The sequence below is a fragment of the Osmerus eperlanus genome, chromosome 20 (genome assembly GCF_963692335.1).
Source record: "Osmerus eperlanus chromosome 20, fOsmEpe2.1, whole genome shotgun sequence".
NCBI lineage: Eukaryota > Metazoa > Chordata > Actinopteri > Osmeriformes > Osmeridae > Osmerus > Osmerus eperlanus.
The window spans coordinates 2,010,668-2,031,312 of record NC_085037.1 but is presented as its reverse complement, the minus strand read 5'-3'; the positions used below and the strand labels follow the sequence as shown (position 1 = coordinate 2,031,312).

Sequence of the window (20,645 nt, the reverse complement as noted above, 5' to 3'; positions counted from 1 at the left end):
AAACAACCTCACCAACCCCTCTCTATCTCCTCCTCTACTCCCCTCTCCCCATCTCCTGTCTCTTCCTCTTCTCTTCTCTCCCCTTCTCCTGTCTCCTCCTCTACTCTCCTTTCTCCATTCTCCTGTCTCCTCCTCTACTCTCCTCTCCCCTTCTCATGTCTCCTCCTCTACTCTCCTCTCCCCTTCTCCTATCTGCCTAACTGCCTCCCGTCTCCTGTCTAACCTGTATCTGTCTCTGGAGGATGGGTATGCCTGAGGTGGCTTTCATTTTTCTCTGTCTCTGTCTTCTGTGCCTTGCCTTCTCTGAGGGTTTAGGCTGGTTCTAGGTGCTGATGTGTGGGCTCGCGGGAAGCCCTCCGTGGCATCGCTCGCCATACGAATAACGTTTGATTGGCTCTGTCCGAAGCCCATGTAGTCACACTGAATGCATGTGTGACATGGAAACAACAAAGACAAAAATAGATGTGGTGTCCCACGTGATAGAAGTTCTCCAGAGTTGGGTGGAGAGGAAGTCCTTTAAAGGGGGTTCGGGCCTGACGTGTGTCTACAGTCATACCAGCTGTCACCTGGAAACACACTGGTTAGAGGACTGCGATAGGACGGAAGGGAGCGGGGAGGAGGGAAGGAGAGAGGAGGAGGAGAGGGCAGGAGAGGGGGGGGAGTGCTGGGAGAGGAGAGAAACGAGGGAGGGAGTGACGAGAGAAGGGAGGGGAGAGGAGAAAAGAGGCGGACAGGAGAAGATAGAAGAGAAGGGAGAGAGGAGGGGGGGGAGAGGAGAACAGAGGAGAGGAGGAGGGCAGAGGAAGACAGATATAGAGGCAGGTCTCAGTTAAAGGGATCAGAAGAGTGATATTCCTGCAGACACGGCAAAGCCAGTTGCTCTGAGATACAGAGCCCCTTCCCCTGAAGTAGGCCCCCCGCATCACATCTCTACACCAGAGCATTCTACCACACATATTGTACATCGCTTCAGACTGCTTGCTGTTCATACTACACAACACTTTATACCATCATAAAACATACACAAAAGGATAAATATACACTAGAATATATACATTATCTACACATAAAATAGCACACTCTACATAAACTACATATATATATGAATACATATACTACATTAGTGGTGACCAAGAAAAATTGGGGAGGACAGGTGGAAAACCAACCCATGGCATCATGCTATTTTACATTAGTTGGCTACCTATCTCTATTCTCTACTAGTCTAGATCCTCACATTTGCTGCTTAATTCAAACTGTGGAATGACCGTGACAACAAATAATCCACAAGATGTTGTCTTCCTTCCGTCCGTCCTCCCGTCTGTCTGTGTGCACGCCTCCCTGTGGTCCCCCTCACTCACACGGCTGGTCCTGAACTTGTTAGCAGGCAGCACCATTCTCCTCCAGTTCCAATTTTGCCGTGAGCGTAACAGGCCTTCGGGGCTGCCACACCAGGCTAACTGTTGGGTTGGCTAGCCAAGTAGCTAGCTACTAAACTAGCCTACCCCTTAAAAAAGGAAAACTTAAATCTGCAAAAAAGTCACATTGGACAACCGCCTCTGCCTCTATTGAACCAACCTTTTTTCAAAAGAAGAGAGAACATTTGTATACATTATACAGAGATTTGGTAATGATTAGTTAAAACCTATTTCTCTTTTTTATATCCTTCTTGCTTCTCAAAAATAGAGGAGCAACCTTGCCTGGCTCTATGGACCATTCTCATCTGTCATAGATACAGTATATGTATACACATCTAATAGCTTTGGGGCACCTTAGGACGTAATGATGACTAAGCATATCATCGCTGAGGGTGTAGAATGCTCTCTCCTCAGAAATACAGGAAAATAACAACCTAATTGAACAGATAAACCCCCACACCACCCACACCCAGTCAACCCTCCCCAAGCAATCACCCATGCCTGGGAGTCAGTCAGAAGTGTATGTGTGTGTGTGTGTGTGTGGTGTGAGAACCTAACACAGAAAAAAGCTGATGACTGCAGCATTAAAAACCCATCTTCACCTCTGAAAGCATTTCAGACCTCACCACAGGAAGTACTGTCCCTTTCAGGATGACCACTCAGGTTTGTGATTGGCTGTGGCTTTGTCAGGGTCGGCCAGTCGACCATTCATATCTCAGGCTGCAGGAGAGGGCTGGCCCTGATGAAAACTGCTCTGTTCCAGTTACATTTTCACTCAGGCAAAGCTGCGGCCACCCGTGGGGCCAGGGAAAAGGACCCCTGTTGCCAGACAGTCTCTTTGAACCATGTCGAAACTCCCCAGGGGGGCAGAGAGTGAAAAGTAGCTGACATACTAAATACAGCATCATCTCAAGGCTGTGTGGAACTGGAGGCCAGCCTATCAGGCAATGTATTAGTGGACAGCAGCCTATCAAATGATTTCTTAGTAGAGTATAAACTATCAGATAATGTCTTGGTGGTCGGCAGCCTATCAGGACACAACTTAATGAAAGGTAGCCTATAATGATATGTATTGGTTGAGGGCAGCTTATCAGGATATGTATTAGTAGGATATGTATTAGTGGAGGGCAGCCTATCAGGTGATGCGGTTCTAAAGGGCAGCCTATCAGGCGATGCGGTAGTCCAAGGTGTCCTTCTCCATGTAGTCTGTCCAGGTGGAGGAGGGCATGCTGCGGTAGGGGTCCAGCAGGATACGGAAGCATCGCACCACCAACAGGCCCAGGAGGATGAGGAGGATGAGGAGGAAGATGAAGGCCGCCCTCTGCTCCAGGCTCAGGAAGGAGGAAGAGGAGGTGGAGGAGGAAGGGTCGAACTCGGACAGAGGCAGGGTGCTGGTCAGGAAGAGCTCTGCCATCTTGTGTGCTGGATTGGTTGGCATGGCGACGGGCGACCTTCGTTCTGGGGAGGTTTCGCTGTTTTGAGACAGGGGACGGGGGACGAGGGGGAAGGAGGGGGGAGTCTCACTGACGCACCCTGTAGGAACACAAGAGAACATAAGGAACCATGCTGGGTCATCATGATTCTACGGCATCCCTGGTGGTCTAGCTCTCTCTACATCTCCACTCCCCAGCTCTCTTGCCCCCTTCCTCAGCTCCCTCCCTCTCTTTTTCTCCTTCAACTCAGCATGAACTTCTCACCTTGGACTGAAAGACAGGATTGCTCCCTCCCTCCCTCCCTCCCTCCCTCCCTCCCTCCCTCCCTCCCTCCCTCCCTCCCTCCCTCCCTCCCTGTATCTCTCCTTCCCTCCCTCGCACCCTGCCAGGGCCCCCCACCCATCGATGTTCTTTTTCAATCACCGAATGATCTTGTTCTCTTTCATCCATTTCCTTCTCCTCTCCTCTCCCTCTCTCTCTCTCTCGCCCTTTCTCAGTCAGGGGCTTCTCCTCTGTTTCTCCTCTCATTTCTTTTCCTTTTTCCATTACTTTTGCTCTCTCTTCCTCTCTCTCTCTCTCTCCCTCCCTATATCTAGCTCTGTGTTAGGTACCTCTCAATATCTCCACTTCTCCTTTTCTCCCCTCTTTCTCCCTTTACTCTGTGTATCTGCAGCACATTCGCTGTGCAAGTGGTGAACAGTGGAGGGAGGGAGGTTTAGGGAACAGCAGGTGTGTTTAGTTCTGGTGAACAGTGGAGGGAGTACCAAGGTCTTGGGAACAGCGGTGGGTGTAGTTCTGGTGAACAGTGGAGGGAGGGAGGAGGTCTAGGGAACAGCAGGGGGTCTAGTTATGGTGAACAGTGGAGGGAGGAGGTCTAGGGAACAGCAGGGGTCTAGTTATGGTGAACAGTGGAGGGAGGGAGGAGGTCGTGGGAACAGCAGGGGTCTAGTTATGGTGAACAGTGGAGGGAGTAACAAGATCTTGGGAACAGTGGTGGGTCTAGTTATGGTAAACAGTGGAGGGAGGGAGGAGGTCTAGGGAACAGCAGGGGGTCTAGTTATGGTGAACAGTGGAGGGAGTAACAAGGTCTTGGGAACAGTGGTGGGTCTAGTTCTGTTGAACAGTGGAGGGAGGGAGGAGGTCTAGGAAACAGCAAGGGGTCTAGTTCTGGTGAACAGTGGAGGGAGTAACAAGGTTTTGGGAAAAGCGGTGGGTCTAGTTATGGTGAACAGTGGAGGGAGGGAGGAGGTCTTGGGAACAGCGGTGTGTGTAGTTATGGTGCAGCTTCGTGTGGAGCACAGACACGTGATGAAGCTGCTGGACACACACTCACACCACACTGTTGCTCAACTCAACTAATCTAATGCACGCACACGAAAGGAACACACATAGGCAGACTCACACAGACACACACACCCTGTAGCTCATCAGCCTCTCTCCCCCTGTGTGAGGAGAGATCCCCCCCCCTGTTATCTCCCCCCCCCCCCCACCCTGGTGAGTGTGTGTGAGGATGAGGAGATGCCATGCAGGTCTGGACCACCTGTAGAGAGACACTCCAGCAGGAAGCAGCAGGTCCTCTGCAGGGTGCTGTCACACTGCCCAGACCTGTGTGTGTGTGTGTGTGTGTGTGTGTGTGCGTGCTGACAACTCCAACATTGAGGAGCGGAGGGTTTCAGAGTGTGTTTATGTGTGTGTATGTCTTCAATGAACTGGGTGTGTGTGTCTTCCATGTGTGTGAGTGTGTGTGTGGGATGAGATTGACCACTGGGCAGCAATTGTTATCTCCATGGTTACGTAATCATAGGGGTGTTGAGCCAAGGCTGATTATGTAAGCATCTGCTATCGTCATGGAGATGATGATCATCTGGTTACTAACCACAAATGCCAAGAACAATCCTTGCTGAGTTTTGTTGGTGGTCATGATGTTGTGGCCCTCCTCCCCACGGGGTTCGGGAAAAGTTTGATTTTCCAGCTAGACAGCTAGCTCCGTTACAGTAGTGGTCAGTGTTTCCCCTACAATTATATTAGGGGGGCGCCCCGCCCCCCCAACGGCACCCCCTCGCCCCCCCCCCCCCCTGGAAGGTGAAGTTAATAAAAAATTAAAATGTATATAGCACCCGATCACAAAATAAGTCATTTAAAGGTGACATGACATGCTGTTTTTGGATGCTTTTATATAGACTTTAGTGGTCCCCTAATACTGTATCAGAAGTCTCTTTCCCGAAATTCAGCCTTGGTGCAGAATTACAGCCACTACTAGCAGTCCCACAAGGAGCTTTCCTCAGAACGCGCTGTTTTGGTGTCTGTAGCTTTAAATGCTAATGAGGAGCGGAGGGGCGGCACCATGCGCTAATATTTACATTGGATGTATGGCAATGGCTGTAGCCCCGTTGCTGTAAGATGCCTCGAATTTGCCCATTCTCATCTGATAACACTGGTTTGCAGAGGTACACACTCAGTCATTTCAATGAGGGGAAAGGCGGCTATCGCGCGCGCCATAACACCAACAGCAGAACGGTTATCCAAATAACAAAGAAGTGTACAACACTCACGTTACAGCATGTATTCACACACATACTTGATGCTATCTACCTTTCCATTAGCGACAGTAACTCAGCTGTTAGCTGCAGAGCTAATGTTACAGCCACATTCTAAGGGTAGCAAGCTAGGTAACCATATACAGTAAAGCTACAAAATGATATAGCGTTAGTTAATTTACTTGTCTGAGGTTAGTAGCTGGACGAAGGAGAGTTAGTAGTGATCCAGAATTTAATTTCAGCAAGGCCAGTTTTGTATTAGCTCAAGTGGAGGAAACAGTCGTGGCTGAAGTGTTTGGCGCAGACATACAAAACAAATGCACCTACAACAGAAGTTGTGTAGGCGCATTTCCAGAGAAAATAAAATTAAGACACTGGGTCTTCAGAGGCTCGGATGAAGGAACTGTAAAAAGATTTTTGTTTTCCTTTGTATATCCAAACTGAGCAAATGTAATGCTTCGTTCGTTTGCAAGCCATGATGTCTCTCGAGGATAAAAACACTTGCACGGTCGTAGCTCAGTTTCTTATGGGCGGGCCAGATTCTCTGGGCGGGCAAAGCAGAGAGACGGGAGGTAACCTTCCTCCTTGTGACGTCACAAGGAGGAGATTTTCAAACAGAGCATTTGAGCCTTCATTTTCTCAAAGGCGGAGAAGAACACCCAGGGCTTGGTTTACACCTATCAAAAATTCTAGCCACTGGGGGACCAAAGGCAGGGTAGGGGAACTCATATTAATGTTAAATAACCTCCTAAAGTGAAGTTTTCATGTCATGTCACCTTTAAGGTTACCTTTCCTATAAAACAGGTCTATAGCTTGCTCTTTTATTACAGTTTTTCTCAATTGTTTACACACAAATACTGGTACTTGAGACACAATGACCACAACATGTAACTCATGCACCAACCCCATGAACCAATTCTGCAAAACTACAAGCACAATTCCTGCTTTACACTCAAATTGCAGTTCTAAAACACTTTTTTCAAAACACTACACACAATTCTCTGCATTTGGCACAATTTTCATGAAGAAAATCTTTTGTTTTCACAAAGAACACACTGCCATTCAAATACGCACACTGACTCATCGCATGGACAAACACCTGTCACACAGTTTTACAATTAGCAATCAGAGCTTTAGCATAAAAGGGCAACAGGTGGCCGCTTCTGTTTTTGAGCAATGGATGCCAACATTGGAAACAGAGGCAGAGGCAGAGGAGTGAGAGTAAGAGGAGGAGGACGGGGAGGACGAGGATGAGGAAGGCCAAGGACCATAATCTCTGATGACATCCGAGCCGCTTTGGTTGACCATGTGGTCAAAGAGTACAGCCAAATTTGAGCAGGTACACTGTAGCATCCATCATCCGGACTTTCCGAAATGAGAATAGGTAAGAAATCTACTCTCACTACAAAATTGCCGTAGGCCTACTGCATATCAATACAGTACTCAATGAGTACAGTAGTACAGTATTGCCTGTGGACTGTTCTGTATGACTGTAAAAATAAAGTATGTTTCAAGTATTTGGAAAATGTATTCCTACTTTGTATTCCTACACAGTATTTACAGTATTTTACTATTTGTTTGGCAGAACTGAAAGATTACCAACACAAGGTGGTCGGGAACGTCTTCTGTCTCCTGAACAGGAAACTGAAATCATGAACATGGTCCTAGAAAATAACGCCATAACATTACGGCAAATACAAAGAAAAATAATAATGTAACTGTATACACTATACAGTAAATTATTCTGTTGTTTTGTATGTAGACCGCTGTATGTGCAACTTTGTGTTGGTTGGGATGTACACTGTGTACATTGTTTTTCTGGGAAAAATACGTAAAATATATTTGTTACCGTGTATTTCTGTGTTCTGAGCATAAAAACAATATTTTCAAATATTTTACAAAACACTTATGTATGTACTGTCTGTAGTAAGTGTAACACTGAACAAAAAAAGGCCTAACTCACTATGATGAATGAAGAAGAAGTGTTTTCCATTCATCATAGTGTTTTACATTGAGCACATCGGTGTTCAAATGGTTCTTATAAATGTCTATTCATATGATGGTTTGTGTTTGTCATTTGAAAACAAAATACCATTTTGAGATTAAATAACATTGTTTTGAATGTTAAGTTTAATTTTGCAGGAGATGTGAGGGGTTTTGCCCATTGTGTGTGTGTTTTTGTTATTTGTGTGTAGAGTTCTGAGAGTATGAGGTATGCATTCAGAAAATGTGTGTAACCAATCGAGAAAAACTGTAAACAAACTGAATGGCCTTATGTTACTTATCTTATTTACACGACGGCATGTAATTTATGTCTCTACATGGTCGCCCCCCCCCCCCCCCCCCCCCCCTGATCAGAGTGGCTCTGGGCAGATCCAATAGTTCCACAGAGTACCCGCCTTCAAGGAAGTTAACGCTTGTCAATGGAGCGATCCCAGACCCTCTGTACAAATGAAATGTACGAGGGTCTGGTTAGGACCAGGCTAGGATAAACCAGCCTTGCAGGTCCACATCCCCCTTTTGCTCCTCCCCCACTTGCCTCTCTTCCTCCGCCCACCCTCCGACTCTCACCCTTCTGTGCTGCCCATCATCTCATTCTTCTCTCCATCCTCTCCTCCTTTCTTTTCTTCCTTCCTCATCCCTAACTGGGGTAACTGTCTACTAATGAGTGACAGTTGTGACTAATGAGCTGTTGGTGACTGCTTGACTGTCTGTTAACCTTAGCTATCAGAGAAGGCTGACCCCTGGAGACAGAGGGGATCTGTGTGTGTTTGTGTGTCTGTGTGTGTGTGTGTGTGCACAAGTGCATGTTTACAGATACAGTGCTTCATGCCATTAGCTGGTCATAATAGTTAATGATCTCCTGCTGTGGTCTGTGTCTGCTCAGTAATGGCTGCTGTCACTTAGGATGACACACGAGGGGCAAGGTGACAGGGTCAGCGCGGGGGGGCTAGGAGGCCGCTGGATGAGACGTAATGGAACCCAGGGTTGTGGCTGTGGCTCTTGGTACCTTTGTTTGATCTGGGGGGGGGGGGGGTCCTGGAACCTGGGGAGTTCTAGAATATGGTCTCTTTAGGATTCTAAAACCAGTTATCTGAGGGATTCTGAACATGATTTCTGGAAGATTGTAGAACCTGGTATCTGGATGATTTTAGCGCCTGGTGTCTGAGGGATTCTAGAATCTAGTCATGTTGGATTCCAGCTGGGAGTGATAGCATTGGCAGTTTCCTGTTCTTCACAGCTATGCCAGCATGCATGTTCCCAATGACTAGCAGCACCCCCCCCCCCCCCCCCCTGCCCACACACACTGTCCTCCCCCAGATGCGACCCCCCCTGCCCTGGTCCATCATCTCTCAACCCCAACTCTGACTCACCCCCTGCCCTGGTCCACCATCTCTCAACCCCAACTCTGACTCACCCCCTGCCCTGGTCCACCATCTCTCAACCCCAACTCTGACTCACCCCCTGCCCTGGTCCACCATCTCTCAACCCCAACTCTGACTCACCCCCTGCCCTGGTCCACCATCTCTCAACCCCAACTCTGACTCACCCCCTGCCCTGGTCCATCATCTCTCAACCCCAACTCTGACTCACCCCCTGCCCTGGTCCATCATCTCTCAACCCCAACTCTGACTCACCCCCTGCCCTGGTCCACCATCTCTCAACCCCAACTCTGACTCACCCCCTGCCCTGGTCCATCATCTCTCAACCCCAACTCTGACTCACCCCCTGCCCTGGTCCATCATCTCTCAACCCCAACTCTGACTCACCCCCTGCCCTGGTCCATCATCTCTCAACCCCAACTCTGACTCACCCCCTGCCCTGGTCCACCATCTCTCAACCCCAACTCTGACTCACCCCCTGCCCTGGTCCATCATCTCCCTCCCACTGGAAAGGCAATCTACCACATTCCATTGCTGTTGAATGAGTCTTGGTGCTTTGCTTCACAACACATGAGGGACCGACCATGTCTTATGAAACCCATTGCTCACCACTGCTGTAGCCTACACAACCTCCTCTTATCTCTCTTTCACACACACACACATGCATACACACACACGCTTACACAAACACGCTCAATTTATCCGGGCCTCTGTTATCTAAAACTGGTACAGGTGTATTTCCTTGCCTGCCCGACCGTGGTGATTGGTTTTAATGTGGACATGACACCCTGTAGCTGTCCAAGATCACAACCATGCAGCCACACTAGCAACAGAGCTGAAAATTTCTACACTTTCTGTCTTCTCTGACAATGAACACTGTGTACCTGACTCTAGCGGCAAGATGGCTAATTTTCTGTCCACCCCGTTCAAATACACGCCTTGATTTCATTTAGACACTGCACAAAAGCTGATGCTACGATCAAAGGATATAAGTTACTGAATGAGTGAGATCAACACTCCTTGTAATCAATGTAAAACCTTCAATAAAAACTATTGCTACCCCCTGACATGACCATAATAATTTCTAACTTATCCAACCCAATTTTTAAGAAATGTTAATCACACTTTTGGTTTTAAGATGGATCATTATCACAACACTTACCTGAGAGAGGAGATCACTCGTTGCCTCGTATGCGCTATACCTGCAAGACGCGGTACGCTGACTTGTTGTTCGCGCGCCCTCATGGAGATACCCGCGCGCAGTGGCTAAAGCTGTAAACTGATATCGTATTCACTATCACTCTAAAACTCTTACAAGCGACAAAAGACACGGACAGTCTCCAGAGTCACAAACTTCGCGTCTTTCGATCTTGGTTTGAGAAATGACGACAGGGCTCTGCTCTGTCCCTTCTCGCGCTCCCCCTCCGATCCTCGTGCGCTCCAAGCCCTTTTGACAAGCAAGGACAGGCAGCTAGTCTTTCATAGCAACCAGTTACTATAGTAATGACGAGGTTGGACAGTGTTGTGGTAGTAGTGACGATTATGGTGATGAAGATGGTGGGGATGATGATGATAAAAAAATGTATGATTACTTAAAAATCTTTTTACTCAACCTATGTGCACAGAATAGCCTAGGACTAGATATAGTTGTGTTGGTCCAATACGAACTAACACGCTTGGAGACCTCTGAATACAGTTAAACTCTCGCAAGTGTAGCCTACTGTAATCCCCCAGAAGTGAAGCTAATGATTTTGACTCAGCTAGATAACCAACCTGCCATTAGGGCGGTGTTCAATCTGTGGGACTGACAACTCTGTCATTACGGAGGAGCCAGCGTCAGATTCCGATCTCTCTCGCTACGTCAGACTCAGCTGTGTCACTCGCCAACAGAGAAACTTTCTCAGAAAGGCTAGTAGGCTACAGTAAGTGAGAGAAACCAACGCATCAACGACGGCCCGTAGGCTATTGAACCACCACACAGACCAGCCAGTTCCTGGAGAGTTATCTTGTTAGTCCTGTTCCTGTTAGTCCTCTTCATACAATCTATCCTGTCATAGACCTGTTCCTGGATAGCGGTTAGTTAGCCCTGTTCCCGGAGAACAGCTGTTCCTCCCCCGGGAGCTGTGCTCTTAAATCGAATTTAGAACACCTGATTCTAATAATTAGCTGGTTGATGAGATGGATGGTTGGGTTGTTTGGACAAAAAAAAAACGCAAGATGGAAGCTTTCCCTGATTAGGGTTGGAGGGTCCCAGTCTGTGGAGTAAAAGTGGTTTGAAGTAGACTGCAAGACACTATAGGCATATGACAGGCGTACTTCATTTTGGTCTAATGACAGACCCTTATGGGCTGCATAGGTGAATGTTGAGAAGAGGGGATGGGATGGTGGAAAGGAGGATGTGAAGAAGGAAAGGGGGAAGAGGAGGAGGGTATGAGGAGTGGTAAGTGAAGGGCAATGGGGGTATTGGAGAGGAGAAGGCGTAGGTTGAAAGGAAGAGGAGGAATTTGAGCTCACACAGAATTCAGTCTTGAAAATGTCTCTTCAGGGATTTAATCCCAATAAAAAAAATACCAGAAATCAATTAGCTACAAACGAAGCCGTTAATGTTAATTTGCTAGCGACGCCGACGTCTATTAGACTTAAATGGGCTTTTCTCCGGAAAACAGATTTGTCTTGCTCTACCAACTCCAGACACGAATTTAAATATTTTAATTGTATTCTAAGAATAATATTTTCCCTACCCAAAGGCCCACACACAATTTACAGACATAAATAATCATTCTTTCGAAGGCCTATGTAATGTCTTTAAACAGTAACTGGTAATTTTATTCAAGATTTTATTGGACATGAACGCACATTTCTTTAGCAGGTGCCTACCAAAAAAGGACTTTCAGACAAAAATGGATTCCCATCTGTGGAAGCTACTATCGCCCAGTTTATCTGGATCAGACGGTCAGAACATGCACATACATATAACTTTATGTTGATGGAAATATTTTTTCCAATGTTTAGGTATATGTCTAACATCCTTGTTTAGGCCTACATTCTTGGAGACTAGACAGTTATTAACAAGATTAATGGATGAAATGAATCAATCTTTTAAATAACTATTCTTCTGACTGCGTTATTTTACCTGCTCTGTGCCCTAAATTATTTTTTTTGCCGCGGACCGACGGACGGGAATCCGTTTTTGGCAGAAAGACACTTTTTGGCACCCTTGTAAACACATGCAACACAAAGATGTAATTTCCCTCCTGTCCACTAGGTGGCAACATCGACTCACCATATATCTTGTTGTGATGGCGCATCACAACAAGAGCTTGATAACAAATAGAACATTGGATGGTCATTAGAAGCAAAGTCCGCTTACATACACACCTATTATGTCCAAGGTGGATGTTTGTAAGAAGTTGTACACCTATGTTTATTATAATGTAACAAGAAAACAATGTACCCTCGACCTGCAGTTCATTGCTTTACAACTGACCCATTACATCTCCTATTATCAATGTGCAATGTGTTCATTTAGCAGACACTTTGATCCAAAGTGATGTAAAGGAGGGTTTCCAACCTGCCTTCGCAATAAAATGCTCTATAATTTAAATGTACACATCCTAGCCTGGCCCTTCCCTATACACCTATCACAACAAACACATTAACAGTACTGCAGTCATCCTCAGCTGACAACCAGGAAGTTGTAGGTTCGATCAGGTGTCTCCATCACATGCTTTATGTGTAACTGCACCATCCTTTGGGAATAACAATGATAAGACTGGATTCATTTGGCAGATGATTTTATCCGAAGGAATCACTCGGCTGTGAGGACACAGCGGTGGTGTCTCAGCGCCTCATTCAACAACTCGTTTCTTGCCATCGTACATTAGTCATGAACTTGTGTTGAGGTAGGCACAGACACCCGGTTCTTGCTGTCTGTTCTGGTGCTCAGGGCAACGGACGAGGTCTTTCCAGAACGTTCTCCGTTGCGAAGTGACAATGTGACTTCCTCTTCTTCCACCTGCTCTTCCCCCTGTCCTCCTCTTGGCTCCTCATCCTTTTTGATTTGATTTCTGAGGCCCTCTTCTCTGTTCCTCATCTCAACACCCCCTCTCATCAAACGTTTTGGTTCCCTCTCTCATTCTCCTCCTCCTCCTTCCCCCCTCCTGTCTTTCTATCGCCCTCTTCTTTTTTACCTTTACTCCTTTCCCTCCCCATCTCAGATTCCACCTCCCCTCCTCCTCCCTTTCTCGTCCTCATCACTCCCCTCCTCATCCTCCTCCCCCCCTCATCCCCCTCATCCTCCTCACCCCCTCGTCGTCGTCCTCCTCCTCTCCCTTCTCACCCCCCCCCCCCCTTCATAGCTTCCCCTCCTCCATCAGCAGGTTGAGTCCGGTGCAGATCCGGGCGAGGCAGGGCCACAGCGCCCCCTGCGGGTCGAACAGGTGCGTGAGCAGGCCTGGGTCCGCGTAGTGGCTGAACACGTGGCGGATGCGCCCGTGGGATTTGGCCGTCAGGTGTTTCTCCACCAGCCTCAGCAGGAGGTCTTGACAGCCGTTCAGAAGCTCCTCCATCACGGCCATGTCGAATGTGAACTCCACCTGAGGGGGAGTTATTGCAAACAAATACTGTTTGTGCAAACTAATAATGGGACAAGTTATGGCACCTCTTGAAGGTGAGACGAGCGGTCAGGAGGGGAGAGGAGAGAAGGAGACAGGAGAAGAGAGGAGAGGAGGAGACAGGAGAAGAGAGGAGAGAAGAGGAGGGACGAGGGGAGGAGAAAAGGGAATAGCTGAGGAGAAGGACAGAAAGTAGAGGAGAGGAAAGGAGAGAAGGGGAGAGGAGACGTGAATGGAAGACAGGAGAAGAGAAGAGAGAAGAGGAAAGTGTTTTTAATATGTGTACCTCGTGGAAGCTGATAGCCGTCATGGCTCCTTGGTGGATCTTCTTCTTGAACTCCAGAGCCAGAGCCATCTCCTCCGGGCTGAACGCCTGATGACGGAACAGGACCCCCACCTTCACCACCACCTGCAGCACAGCACCTCCTTATTAACACACACACACCTTCACCACCACCTGCAGCACAGCACCTCCTTATTAACACACACACACACACCTTCACCACCACCTGCAGCACAGCACCTCCTTATTAACACACACACACCTTCACCACCACCTGCAGCACAGCACCTTCTTATTAACACACACACCTTCACCACCACCTGCAGCACAGCACCTCCTTATTAACACACACACACCTTCACCACCACCTGCAGCACAGCACCTCCTTATTAACACACACACACCTTCACCACCACCTGCAGCACAGCACCTCCTTATTAACACACACACACCTTCACCACCACCTGCAGCACAGCACCTCCTTATTAACACACACACACCTTCACCACCACCTGCAGCACAGCACCTCCTTATTAACACACACACACCTTCACCACCACCTGCAGCACAGCACCTCCTTATTAACACACACACACCTTCACCACCACCTGCAGCACAGCACCTCCTTATTAACACACACACACCTTCACCACCACCTGCAGCACAGCACCTCCTTATTAACACACACACACCTTCACCACCACCTGCAGCACAGCACCTCATTATTAACACACACACCTTCACCACCACCTGCAGCACAGCACCTCCTTACACACACACACACCTTCACCACCACCTGCAGCACAGCACCTCCTTATTAACACACACACACACCTTCACCACCACCTGCAGCACAGCACCTCCTTACACACACACACACACACACACACACCTTCACCAGGTCTTTGACCACCTTCTTGGCCTCCTCCTTGTTTCCAGAGTGTATCTTGGAGACGTGGTAGAACTGGTCCAGGATCTCGCTGCTTGTGTCGTCGATGAAGAGCTGCACCACAGACTTGGATGCCACGTTGCTCAGGAGCTTCTTCTGGCTCCTCAAGGCCACGTCCTTGTAGCTGAAGCCCGCCATGTTTACTCTGGAGGGGGGCGGGGGGGGGGGGTGGCACAGGGAAGGAGAGGATGAGGACGGATGGTGAGGAGGAGAGAAGATGGGAGAGGAAAGGAAGGGAGAGGATGAGGGAGGAGAGGAGGGGGGGGTTATTGACAAGTCAAAGGTTCCTTTGTTCTGTGTTGGTGAGATGATAGAATGTGAGTGCCTGTGTTTATGTATATGTGTGAGTTTGTACGTGTGCTGGAAAGTGATTGTGAGTGTGTGTGTTAGAAATGGTGTGTGTTTGTGAGTGTGTGCTAGAGAGGGATTGTGTGTATGTATATGCAAGAGAGTGTGTTTAGAGTGAATGGTAGAGAGTGTGTGTGTGTGTGTGTTAGAAAGCGAGTGGATGTGCTGCTGGATGTTATGGTTTCCTCAAGCTACCGCAGGGGTCAAAGGTCAGTCCCCATCTTGGAGGAACCTTTTTATGGACACTGTGACCTCGTCATCATGCAACCTCAGCTAACTCCAACATATCCACTCTAAGACAATAACAAAGCTCGACAGTAAAGTCAGTAAAAGTAAAAGTTAGCGTTTAGCATGATTGCCACATCACGCAGCTCGTGTAAGACCCCATTTCAGGCTTTTCAAATCAATTGTATTTTGGTTGCCCTGTTTTCAAGTAATGCAATGTTAGCTTTCACATATATGCCCTGGAGAAAACAGTGATGTTATTTTGATTTAGATTGTATTTTTCATTTACCCCAAGAGGTCAAAAACCTTTGATGAAATTAGAGTGCCTTTTTGAGGTACATATCACAGGGAGGGGTTGTGCATGATTTGAGGAAGAGCTTTTCACCAGAGAGCATTTTTTGAAATTGTACAGGGGCAGGACAAGACTGAAATGAACGACTTCAGTTGCACTTTAAAGGGTCAACTACCGCTGAACTGTTGCTTCTGATAATTGATATCCGTTTACGGGAGACAACCATCTTGTGACTTCCAGAGCTGACAGGATATGATGTCATCTGTTTGATCTGCAGCTTCCCCCTCAGTGGGACCCAGCGGCCGGGAGGGTGGCGACCTGGTTGCCGCAATAACAACTGGAAGTGAGATGGACGATAACCAGTAAGCATCCGTGAGGTTAAGATGGAGGTGATAGGCTGTAGGCTCCGCCTTGTCACAGCTGAGATGAGGGCAGACACTGATGCTCAAGGAGTCTTTGGACTGTCTCGGACACAGGAGCTTTTGTGGGGGGGGATGGGGGGCGGGGGGGGGTGTCAGTCCATTAAAATATTCGACTTATGTTGATTGGTTTAGTCTGTTGTGTCATGTCATCTGAGTCAATTTTGGTTTTCCGAATGTGTGACACCATTTTAGAGAAGTGTCTCTTTTCCTGTCTCATTTCCTGTCTAACTTCCTGTTGGTTTTTTGCAACAGAGACAGAGAAATGAAACCATGACTGCAGAGACAGACACACACACACACACACACACACATACACACACACACACACACATGTAGTGACAATGTTTCATAACCTTAGCCTTCATGGAATGTCTGTCTACTTCAGAGGAAGTGTAATCATTGTTACTAACAGCTTGGTGTCTAAAATAGCCCAGACAGACAGGACCACTCATACCTTCCATTCTGAACCACCCACCATGTGCATGCTTACATGCACTGATCACATGCACTGATCACATGCACTGCTCACATGCACTGCTGACATGCACTGATCACATGCACTGATCACATGCACTGCTGACATGCACTGATCACATGCACTGATCACATGCACTGATCACACACATTTTTCACTTGGCATCCTATCTTGCGATGCACTCCTCTGAAACACATACAAAGCTCACATGCATTCGAAAAGACAATGAAGATGTACAAGTGTACTATATACAGTTTACACACACACACACACACATGAAAACACACACACACACGCACACACTGAGCCTACCTGCCTGGACCCTTGACTCCTGAGGCAGGTGATCACTTGTTGAAGTTCCACATCTAGAAGCTAAAAAAAACCACAGTCCCCACGATGCCGTGCACTCACTTGTCCCTCGCTCTCCGCTCCGTTTCAAACACACACACACTTCCTTGAAGATCTCTATTTAAAATATTAGAGGGCACACCCCTGTGCTGACATCCCTCTCTCTCTCTCTCTCTCTCTCTCTCTCTCTCTCTCTCTCTCTCTCTCTCTCTCTCTCTCTCTCTCTCTCTCTCTCTCTCTCTCTCTCTCTCTCTCTCTCTCGCCGTGTCTTTCAGATATGTCAATGTTCTCTAGCTCTTTCTCTGCAGCATTTGTCCTACGTTTTGTTCCCTTCCTACCCTCATTCTTTCTCCTGGTTTGGGACTCTCTACCTCCCCTCCACTCTCCCCCTCCCTCCCCCCCTCTCTCTCTCTCTCTCTCTCTCTCTCTCTCTCTCTCTCTCTCTCTCTCTCTCTCCCTTCCTCTCTGACTACTATGTGACTATAAGTATGACTATGACTGGGACTCTGAATTTGAATGACAGACAGCATAGCAGAGCATGGCAGAGCATAGCAGAGCATAGTAGAGCATGGCAGGGCATGGCAGGGCATGGCAGGGCATGGCAGGGCATGGCAGGGCATGGCAGAGCATGGCAGGGCAGAGCAGGGCAGAGCAGTTTGTTCATTCCTGTCTGTCCTTCAGTGACGTCTGCATCCCATCACTCTCTCAGCCCTCTCCAAGCGTCTCCACTGGCACACACACACCCATACAAGGATGTGTGTGTGCTTAAGTAAGCAACATCTAGTTTTGTGGAAGACAGGGGGAAGTGCTGTAACCGTATACACTAAGACCGGCCACATCACACTGACCAATCAATCAGCTTGCCCCAGGTGCTCTCAACCAATCAGCTACTGAACAGGTGGCGTTAGAGGTCCCTAAAGCATTTTAATGCCCTGAAAATCCTACTGTACCTTTCAGACAACCAAATTACATAATTCCCTGTCCTGCTCTGACACAGATCCAGTTGGCAGCACAATAACAACTGCTGCCATGGCAACATACAGGAAGTTTCCAGAACATGTGGTTTCCTGGTGTCCTCTGACCACCAATGAAATTGAACACAGAGAGGGAGAGGGAGGGAGGGAGAGAGAGAGAGAGAGAGAGAGAGAGAGAGAGAGAGAGAGAGAGAGAGAGGGAAGAAAGAGTGGGACAAAGACAGAGATACACAGACAGACAGAGATACACAGAGAGAAATGAAAGAGAGAGCAAGCGAGAGAGAGAGAGAGAGAGAGCGATAGGGTAAAATAGAGAGAGATTGGAGTTAGAGGGAGAGAAAGCAAAGATAACGGTATGTCCAACAGTGAGTTGGACAGAAAGTAATTGACCTGAGGTGTAGTGAAGCATGTGCTCCTGCAGGGGGCACTGTGGCTCTTCAGCTGTCAGCGCTGCCTCCTCGTCCTGCTCCAGACACCACCCATTCAGATGATCCACTATCTAACCCTAACCCACGCTAACACAGGGAACAAAGAGAACACACACAGACACACACACACACACACACACAGATACATACATACACACACACAGATACATGCACATTGTATGCATAACTCCATGCACACACATATGCAGACAATGCACACACACACACACACACACACACACACACACACACACACACACACACACACACACACACACACACACACACCTCACTACCCCATCCTGTTCCCATGTCTGTCTCCCTCCCTCTCTCCTGTCTCCCCCTCCCTCTCTCCCTTCTCTCCCCTCCCTATCTCTACCCTCTGTCCCTCTCCCCCTCCTCTCTCCCTGTCTGTCCTGTGTGTGCTGGTCTTGTTGTGAGGGCTGACCTGATTCCAGATACTAAACCACAGCCCCAGGCCTGGGGCTGGCAGACCCCAGCAGGCCGCTCTTTCTACCCCAGATCGTTGCACTGCTGTTGGGCTTACAGGCCTTTGTCAGACCCCCCCCCTCCTCTCCATGGAGGTCCAGATATGAATATTCCAGATTTGCTGCCGCCCTGTACCCCTGTAACCACGACGACGAGCTGATGAAACGAGGTGTAACTGAAGCTATGGGTGAATCATCAAACTGGGTCTATAACTTCTTCCTCCATTGTACAAACTCAGACAAATACCCCATGGGCGCACACACACACACACACACATAGAAAAGCTGAGGGGGGAGGCAGGGGAAGGGGGAGTTGGGAAGAGGGGAAGGCAGGTTGGCCCCACGTCAACAGAGAGTCTAGTCAGTGAAGTACCTGTGTTTGATGAAAAGAAACATCTGCTTTGTTCTGACTTGCCAACAAGGATTGGTTATCACTACGCTGTGCTGGCACCAGCTGCAGGCTCTGTGTGGGTGTTGCTAGCCAGCTCCTAGTGTCGTGTAATTAGCGTACAATCAGATTAGCTTGTCTTGCTAGACGGCCCTTTGCCTGCCTCGCATCTCCAGGTATCCCATGCTCCCATGTGGAGGCACATGACTTTTATTGAAAGTGAATGAGAGCGAGAGTGATTTTTGCCTATGAACACTGTCGGTGGACCATGGCTTTAGGTGTCTGCTACCAAGTCACTGAACTCTAGTGTTACCGGAGAAGTACTAGTACGCTGCGAGGAGTACGCTAGTATGCTAGTACGCTAGAATGAGAAGAGAGGACGAGGGGAGAGGGGAGGAGAAGGATAGAAGGAGACTATCGGCTCTCCTCTCGTTCTCTCTCACTGTAGCTCTCTGTCTCTCTCTTTCCATCTCTCACCATCTCTCTCTCTCTCACGCTCCCTATCTCTCCCTCCGTCTCTCTCTTTATCCATCTGGGTGAGAACCTGTGATGAGCTGATCTGCTAACTCTAGCACATTACTGTACTTCAGACACACACACACACACACACACACACACACACACACACCCACACACAGACACAAGAACTCACACACACACATACACACACAGTCTCTCCTGTCCACCTCCTCTCAAGATTTAGTGGCAGCTGTTCCACATCTGTGTGTGTGTGTGTGTTCTTGTGCGTGTGTGTGTTCTTGTGTGTGTGTTCTTGTGTGTGTGTGTTGCAGACGTGGTCAAGCCAGTCCTGCCACGTACAGCATGTACGTGTACGGACATGTACGGCTTGGAAACTCAGAAGCTGCGAACCTCTGCAAGGAGTTGAAGGAAAGAGGGAGGTGTAGGAGGAGGAAAAGGACTTGGAGAGAGGAGGAGGAGGAGAGGAGGGGAATAAGGAAGAGAGGAGGATAGCAGGAGGAGATTAGGAGGATGTGGAGGAGGAGAGGAGGGGAATAAGGAAGAGAGGAGGATAGCAGGAGGAGATTAGGAGGATGTGGAGGAGGAGGAGGAGAGGAAGAGAGGGAGAGAGGGAGAGTGGAAGAGAGGAAGAGAGGAAGAGAGCAGGATAGTACAGGGAGTTCCAGCTGATGTCCAGATGTGTGCTGGCAGGAGGGCATCACACCACAAACCAGCCAGCAGAGAGAACAGGGCTGATTTGTGTGTCTGTGTGTGCGTGTGACTGTGCAGGTTTGAGTGTGTGTCTGTGTGTGTGTGTGTGTGTGGGTAACTGTGCAGGTTTGAGAGTGTGTGTGTGTGTGTGAATCCTGCCAGAAGCAGTCCTCTTCTCTTTCCTACCTTCCCAGATTACTTTCCTCCCCCTTTCTTCCTCTTTCTTGCCAGTCTCTCCCCCTCCTCTCTCCTGAGGAGGGGGAGAGAGGAGTTTGTATTGTATCCTTGTGCGGACTCACAAATCAGTCCCATTCCAAATCAATTTCCTAATTCATGCTCTCACACACACACATCTCCTCCACTTCCCCCCTCAGGAAGCCCATAGTAGGAGACCAGACAGGTGTAAGATTATATGCAGTGCTGAGAAAATGTCATAGTCTGCTGTCTACCCACACACACACACACATATACACA

The 20,645-nt window shown here is 48.2% G+C and overlaps 2 protein-coding genes across 3 annotated transcripts; both read right to left on the bottom strand.

Annotated features, from left to right (window-relative positions):
* Nucleotides 1–201: 201 nt before the first annotated feature.
* Nucleotides 202–2,950, bottom strand: LOC134041021 (cortexin-3). Its single transcript, XM_062487259.1, has one exon. It carries the CDS (start codon nucleotides 2,851–2,853, stop codon nucleotides 2,581–2,583), a length of 273 nt encoding a protein of 90 aa, XP_062343243.1. The 5' UTR covers nucleotides 2,854–2,950; the 3' UTR covers nucleotides 202–2,580.
* Nucleotides 2,951–13,120: 10,170 nt separating this feature from the next.
* On the bottom strand, nucleotides 13,121–17,066 carry LOC134040905 (tumor necrosis factor alpha-induced protein 8-like protein 2). 2 transcript variants are annotated; one of them, XM_062487070.1, is made up of 4 exons: nucleotides 16,787–17,066; nucleotides 14,557–14,758; nucleotides 13,668–13,790; nucleotides 13,121–13,363 (listed from the first exon to the last, which is right to left on the bottom strand). In XM_062487070.1, exons 2-4 carry the CDS (start codon nucleotides 14,749–14,751, stop codon nucleotides 13,121–13,123), a joined length of 561 nt encoding a protein of 186 aa, XP_062343054.1. In that variant the 5' UTR covers nucleotides 14,752–14,758; nucleotides 16,787–17,066. The 2 variants fall into 2 exon arrangements, with proteins under 2 accessions (XP_062343054.1, XP_062343053.1); XM_062487069.1 differs by having other exon boundaries at nucleotides 16,688–17,052.
* Between the last annotated feature and the right edge of the window lie 3,579 nt (nucleotides 17,067–20,645).

Excerpts from the sequence above, each read along its gene's own strand:
- LOC134041021 (XM_062487259.1), bottom strand. The coding sequence starts at position 2,853 with ATGCCAACCAATCCAGCACACAAGATGGCAGAGCTCTTCCTGACCAGC.
- LOC134040905 (XM_062487070.1), bottom strand. The coding sequence starts at position 14,751 with ATGGCGGGCTTCAGCTACAAGGACGTGGCCTTGAGGAGCCAGAAGAAG. Across the intron at positions 13,791-14,556 it reads TGGTCAAAGACCTGGTGAAG|GTGGTGGTGAAGGTGGGGGT; the intron begins GTGTGTGTGTGT and ends GCTGTGCTGCAG. Across the intron at positions 13,364-13,667 it reads CGGCTATCAGCTTCCACGAG|GTGGAGTTCACATTCGACAT; the intron begins GTACACATATTA and ends ACTCCCCCTCAG.